Consider the following 6967-nt stretch of genomic DNA (forward strand, 5'->3'; position numbering starts at 1 on the left):
ATCCATCCATCCGTCCATCTACCCATCCATCCATCTATCCATCCATCTAGTCCATCCATCCATGTATCCATCCATCTGGTCCATGCATCCATCCATCCCTCTATCCATCCATCCATCCATCCATCCAGTCCATCTATCTATCCATCCATCCATGTATCTCATCTATCTGTCATCTATCATTACTTTTAGAGGTTCCCTGCATTCCTTGGTTCATGACTCTTCCTGGCATCATGCCAAACTCTCATTTCTGTACTCATGTGACCTTTTCAAACTATGACCCTCCTACCTCAGTGTGGGAAGGACCCCTGGCATTACATCTGACCCACCTGGATAACCCCGGAAAATCTCTGCTTCTCAAGATCGTCACCTTAATCACATCTGCAAAGTCCCTTTTGCCACCTAAGGTCCCACAGTCACAGGTTCCAGTCATTAGGAGGTGGGCACCTTTGGGGGGCATTTTTCAGCCGGCCGCACCCACCCAGAGCCCATCTGAACTTAGGACTTCACCTCAATATCAACTCAAATATTCGAAGAGAAAAACTAAATGCCAGACACGATCAGCTACCCCTGGAGAGTCCCAGTCTTGCGGATTCCCAATAATCACAACTTTTGTGTGTCTGTATATACTGTAATATTCTTTACATAAATTCAAGGAAGATGACAAAACTGCAGATTGTGTTCTTACTGCTTTTCCCTGTATCTCAACCATGGGGACCCAATTATCAGAGACAATAAAGTGAGAGGACACAGACATGTCCTTTTCTCTGACGTCCCTGTGACACCAACCTGATCTGAAGGAATGTCTCCCTGTGAGGAAGGCGGCGCGGCTTGGTGTGCAGAGCGGGGCGGCTGCCAAGTGCTGGGTGAGCCTCACGCCTTCCTCTGCGAGGCGGTCGATATTCGGGGTCCTGAGCAAACCACACAAATGCTACTGTCAGAAAGGAGGTGGGCTCTCAACGTCAGCAGATCTCTGAATTTAAAGGCATCAGAACAGATTGCATTTGTCTTACTACAGGGACTTCATGGCGTTTGACTGTTACTTGTAGAGGCAGATGGACCCCTACCTGGGGTTTGGCTTGGATGTGGAGATGGATGATGTCACGCACACACACGAAAAGTGCGGGACAGGATCTATGGCTCACATACGTCTATGTATCTATCTAGCCCGTCTATCTGGGGAGAACAGGGGAGTCCTCCCAAGCTGGTCTGAAATGGTATAAGGAAAAGAAAGTTTTCTTTTGTTTTTTATTGTTTTGAAGGTGTGGGGCTGGGATGAGTGTTCCCGTGCAAGGGCAGGGGTTTTTGTGGTCTGAATCTGCCATCAGCACCTGGATTCTTCATCAGCTCATCCAGACGTGGAACACAAAGGAGGAGGGAGGAAGGAGCCCTAAAACCTTTCAGCAGCCAAACATGAAAAAGCAGAGTCAGAATTCTCATTACAAGTAGGAACCCCAAAGGCAGCTGACTCAATCCGCTATCCTACAAGGAAACCCTCCTTAGAGTAACCCCGGAAAGAGGCTGCCAGGTGTCTGGTTAATGGGAGATGCAGCAACATATTCTATTTTGGAGCAATGCTTTAGAAAATCGCTCTGTTATGTATTGCAGTGGTTCTCCACTGAGGGCAGCTTTGGAGACACTTGGCAATGTCTGCAGACATTACTGGTGTCACAGCTGTGTGAGTGAGGGGGTGCCGCTGGCATCTCGTGGGTGGAGCCCAGGGACCCTGCTCAACACACCACAGTTCACAGCAGAGCAACACAGCAAGGAGCCACCCAGCCCACACGCCAACAGTGCCGAGTGTGAGAAACGCTACCTCACAGTGAGACAAAAGGAACTACCCTTCTTGAGAGAATGACACAAAGCATTACTAATCGCACCAAACCAAAGGGTCTTCTGGCCCTGAGCTGCTTCTGCAGCCAAGCACATAGGGGATTCAATATGTCACGGTGACCACAGTGTGACTCACAGACAACTGCTCGCTCTCAGGGCCAGGGACCACCTTGCATGCTACCTGCTAGGAAAGGTGCTGAGCCCTTGTCTGGGGTCCTCGGCTGCAGCAAAACCCACGGCATGCAGAGCCGCTAGCTAAGTTCACCGCGTCATCCCGCGGGTCCCGGCGGCCAGGGACCAGAACTCTAGGCTGATGTGTCTGCTGCTCGCTGAGCTGTGAGTTGTAGACCGTCTGCTCGGATCCCCCGAGTCTTGCTGTCTGCCTGGGCTAGCCCGCTCGCCCGCTTAAATTGCGCCCGTTGGAGCTTTGCTGCCCCTTTGTGAGGTGAACGGTTAGCTTGTAAGCTGGGGAAGAGCTCTTCCTAATGGAATCGAAGATTCGCCCTTTCCTGCCCACACCACCACACTTCTCCGGGGACAGCTTAACCAGCAGAGAGAAAATGCGAGAGTCAGAGGGCAGGTGGGCCAAAGGCTGATGGCCCAGTGGCCTAAGGTATCTCTGCAGGGTAGCGAGGGGGTGGCCCTCCTTGCTGAGCCACCAGTGTTGGTGGAGGGCATTGCCGAGAGTCGAGGGTGGTCCGTGAGCACAGAACACGACCCCAGGGGAGAGCACCGAGGGGTGGAGCTCCAAGGTTGCAGGACCGGGACGCAGAAGTGACCCGGGATTTCCTTGAGAGGTGCGGACGTCCCCCTGTCGTGAAGCCATTGGGTGCCATTTTCATTTAGAAACCACTGTCTAACATCCTGTGTTCAAGACCGCTGGAGAGTGGGGATGCTAGGATTCCCGGAAGGCTCCCGTTCACGGGTTTTGTGGACGGAGAAGTAAGATGGATCGTGAAGGGGTGGAAGGTAGATCCACTGAACAATGATGCCACTGAGCCCAGGGGGTGTTCCAAAGTCCTAGTGTGGGTTTTCCGCTCTGATAACTTCAGGTGGATAAATGCTACACACTCCCCAACGATGTTGTGCCGGCACAAACTTTCCTTTGTAAACTTAAATGGTTCTGCAAATGTTGAAGAATACATTTTGAATTCTAATGTGTGTGTGTGTGTGTGTGTGTGTGTGTCAATCTCTCTCATGGAAGATGGCAAATGTTGCCCCGGGGGGTGAGGGGGAATAAAGATAAAAAAATAAAATGTATCCTTTGATATCCTCAAAGCAACTTAGTGTAAAACAAGGAGACAGGAAGAAATGTTCAAAAGATGTTTAACTTTGTAGGACTTATCCTGGTGAAGCTATCAACAAGGAAAGCCACGTGAAGACCTTCCGGACACCCTGAGTTATATTTTGTCCTGATAATTTCTTAGCCAGTGAAGTCAGCACCCAATTTATAGGAGACAAGTAAAGCTGGAAGGTTCCTGTCTCAGGTTACGCAGTCCATCAACGCCAAAGCAGGGTGACGCCCAACCCCCGTGACTTAAATACTTCCCTTACAGAGCCATTCTGGGGGTTTGCACGCAAGCGTCTTGCACACCAGGAGTCTGTCTGTGTGGACCACAGACTTCCCAACGGTTCTCATCCATCCGTCCACTTTCTGCACATGGCAGCGCCCCCCTGTAAGGACAACACTCTTTCCCCTAAGATTGCTTTTCTCGCATTTAACGACCTAGACTCTAGGTCCCAGAGGGGCCCCTCACGCTTTTGCTTCGAAAGGTGCAGCTTGCAGACCCTGCACTTCCTGGGGATCCGGCTTCCCAGAGACCCCTCTTTAAAGATCCTTTCTCCAAATACAGCCACAGTCTGAGGTCCTGGGAGTTAGGACTCAACGTGAATTTGCATGGCATGATGGAGTCCATGACAGCCAGCAATGGCTAAGGGGGTACAAGCTTCGTTTGAAGGTACGGAAATGTTCGGCGGTGTTTCGTGGTGATAGGTGCACGAGTCCGTGAATGTATTAAAAGCTACTGACCAGTACACTTTAAACAGGCGAGTCCTGTGTTCTGTGAATTGTAACTGGAACTGCTCAGGGGGCCGGGAGGGGGATGCCGGGGTACAGGGTCGATTTCTACACGTGTTGCTGTGACCATCACACAGGGAGAGTCCTGCTCTGTAAGGACTGGTCCACAGAGTGGCAGCTACTGGGAGGTAGACACATCCTTGATTTGGGGGCGGTCTTCCTAAGAGAAAAGCCCACAAAGTGGCATGCGGACCTTTCTCACCTTCTCTCCTGTTGCAAAAACACGTGACCACCGCTCAAGTGTTCAGCTGCTGAACTGACACAGACGGTTACCTACTCTGTGCATGTCCCTGATGCAGGGGGCTAGATGGTCATCCCCAAACAGATCTGTCAACGTGCTAACTCCTGGAACCCGAGAATGGGACCTCATTTGAAATTAGGGTCTTTGGATATGTCATTAAGTCTGTATCCTGAGATAAGACCATCCTGGATTAGGGAAGTCCCTAAACCCAATGGCAGGTGTCCTCCTAAGAGACAGGAGAGGAGACACAGACACAGAGGAGAAGCCACGTGGAGACGGAGGCAGAGACTGGAGCGACGCGGCCACAAGCCCAGGGACGCCTGGAGCCCCCAGGAGCCTGAAGAGGCAGGAAGGAGCCTCCCCTGGAGCCTGCGGAGGGAGCGCGGCCCCGAGACACCCACGTCTCAGACTCCTGGGCTCCGGGACTGGGAGGGGACACATTCCTGTTGTGGTCATTTATCAGGGCAGCCCTTGGAAACGAACACACCCACCCACTCTCCACAGTTCCATGTTGTTTGAAAGGTTTAAGACCCTGTTATCCTGCTGGAACACGATGTTTTTTGGTGTTGAGTTCTGAGGCACGAAGGAATTTTCCTAATTTCTACAGGCAGGTTTGAAATGTACCCTTCGGTCACAAGCACGTGGACACACACCACCCATAACTTCAGCAACGGTACCTCAGTGTATTGTTCCCATAGCAACCAAGGTCTCCAATGCCCAGGTCATCTGCCATTATCAGTAGAATATTTGGTTTAAAGGCGTTCGCTGCCGCCGCTGCCGCTGGAAGTTCACACGTCCCCAGCAGCAAATATACACACAGCAGAACTGCCAAAGAGTCCCTGGAGGGAAAAACGGAAGGCAGAAATGAACCTGTAGGATTTGGCACAGAAAACGGGCATTTCCAGCCAAGTCGCTCGGACGGGAAGGCACAGTTCTTACCACTAAATTAAGATGTTGAACAAGATTTTTGGGGAGGGCATTGCTTTGGCCTGAGCCCCTGCAACAAGGACCTGAAGACCAGACCAGACCAGACCAGAATGGAGTCACTTGTGCGAATTTGCACCATGGAGCTGAACTCCAAAAGGGGCCCGTTTTCCAAACACCGGGAGATTCACAGCGACTGATCAGAATGGGTCTGGTTTACTAAGCTGGCATAAGACAGTCCCTTCTGCTTTGACCCTATGAGAAAGATGACTTTGAAATGAACAATCCGCTTTTTTATTCTTTATTTCTGCTTTCTTGAGCCCTTTCCTGCCTGCAAAACCAAACTCCTCTTCTCGGGTCAGTGGAACACTCATTCTTATTTTATAGCACAAGCAGTTGCCGGATTCTGGAATCACAAGTTAAAGCTCATTCCATCCTTAAATTTGTTGTAATTTTGTCTTTTGACCCAAACCAGCTTGCTAGGGAGGCTTATGTCTTGCCAGTAAATTAAGATGTAATTAGTGGCTTGGTGTGGTGGCTCACGGCTGTAATCCCAGCTCACTGTTAGGCTGAGGTGGGAGGATCTCTTGAGGCCAGGAGTTCCAGACCAGCCTGGGCAACATAGCAAGACCCCATGTCTACAAAAAATAAAACAAAAACTAGCTGGGCATGATGAAGTGGGCCTGTAGTCCCAGCTACTCGGGAGGCTGAGGCAGGAGGATGTCTTGAGCCCAGGAGTTCCAGGCTGCAGTGAGCTATGATGACGCCACTGTACTCCTGCCAGGGTGACAGAGCAAGACTCTGTCTCTAAAAAAAAAATAAAAACGAAAACACATGTAGTTAGTGAGTGCATCTATATTAAGATGCCTATTGTACCAACTGTTTACATGATAAAACACACCGCAGCAAACCTGAACATGCTGTCTTTTGTTTTGAAAGTCATGGTCTGTGAGAGTTTGATTTCCGGCACTGAATTAATCCACACTCTTGTATTGCTGTTTCTTTAGTTCCGTTCTCAGTACAGGGCAAGCCTAAAACGCTAAGCGTTTGCCGTCAGAGCCTGGTGCCTTCCTTTGCCCTGTGGCCAAGGGGCCCCCGGGCCGGTCGGCTGACCATGGCCCGCCCGGGCCTGCCGCCAAATATCCACGGAGCCCGGGGACGGTCGGAGCAGGGGGGCGGCCTATATTTTAAAAGCATAAACATTGGATTAAAAGTACTCCCAGGCAGTACCGGGAGCTACGGCGCAGCCGGTCTGGCAAAACGGTTACTGCAAAGATCTGAAAGGCGGGCTGAAAAGGGGCTGAGGCCCAGGAGGGCCGGGCGCTCACTAGCCTCGGTGCGCAAAAGGGATTCGCGCGGCCTGGGCGGTCCTGGGCTGTCCCCGCCCCGGACACAGCAGGGCCGCGGGGCGGCAGTGGGCCGCATCCCGAGTCGAGAGCCCCCGGCAGGTCCCCGCCCCCGAGCCGGCGGGTTCCCCGATGCGCCCCGGTGCCACGGCCGTCGGGAGCCTGGGGGCGCCGCCAGGGCACCGCTCCTGGGGGTGCAGGTAGAGCCGGGGGAGCGACGGGGCGTGTGTTAAAGAGTACAGGGGGACACGGCCGTGCAGGGGCGGGGAGCGGCGACAGGGCTGGGGGCGGGACGGGGCGCGTCTTAGAAAGGCTGGGTGGGGGGGTTACGGCGAGACCAAGCGGTGCGTCTCCGGGCGTGTTTAAGGGACGCGGCCGTGCTGGGGCGGGGAGGGACGGGGGTGGTCCCCGAGGGCGAGACAGGACGTGTCGTAGAGTGAGTGGGGCGGGGACACAGCCGTCCTCTGGGGACAGGGCCCTTGTGCGCGGGCGGGGCGCTCTTGGCGGGGAGGTGGGGACGAAACGGGGCGGGCGTTAGAGAACGGGGGG

General features: G+C 52.9%; 1 protein-coding gene across 1 annotated transcript in view; it reads right to left on the reverse strand.

The window, feature by feature from the left end:
- Nucleotides 1-5991, reverse strand: part of ARSD (arylsulfatase D) — a 25057-nt gene extending 19066 nt beyond the window's left edge. The window contains exons 1-3 of the mRNA XM_012656797.1: nucleotides 5984-5991; nucleotides 4826-4987; nucleotides 787-908 (exon numbers count right to left, since the gene is read on the reverse strand). Coding sequence (XP_012512251.1) covers nucleotides 787-908; nucleotides 4826-4987; nucleotides 5984-5991 — 292 coding nt within the window. The remainder of the gene's footprint in view (nucleotides 1-786; nucleotides 909-4825; nucleotides 4988-5983) is intronic.
- Nucleotides 5992-6967: the final 976 nt, after the last annotated feature.

The sequence above is a fragment of the Propithecus coquereli genome, unplaced genomic scaffold (genome assembly GCF_000956105.1).
Source record: "Propithecus coquereli isolate 6110/MARCELLA unplaced genomic scaffold, Pcoq_1.0 Scaffold52, whole genome shotgun sequence".
Taxonomy (NCBI): domain Eukaryota; kingdom Metazoa; phylum Chordata; class Mammalia; order Primates; family Indriidae; genus Propithecus; species Propithecus coquereli.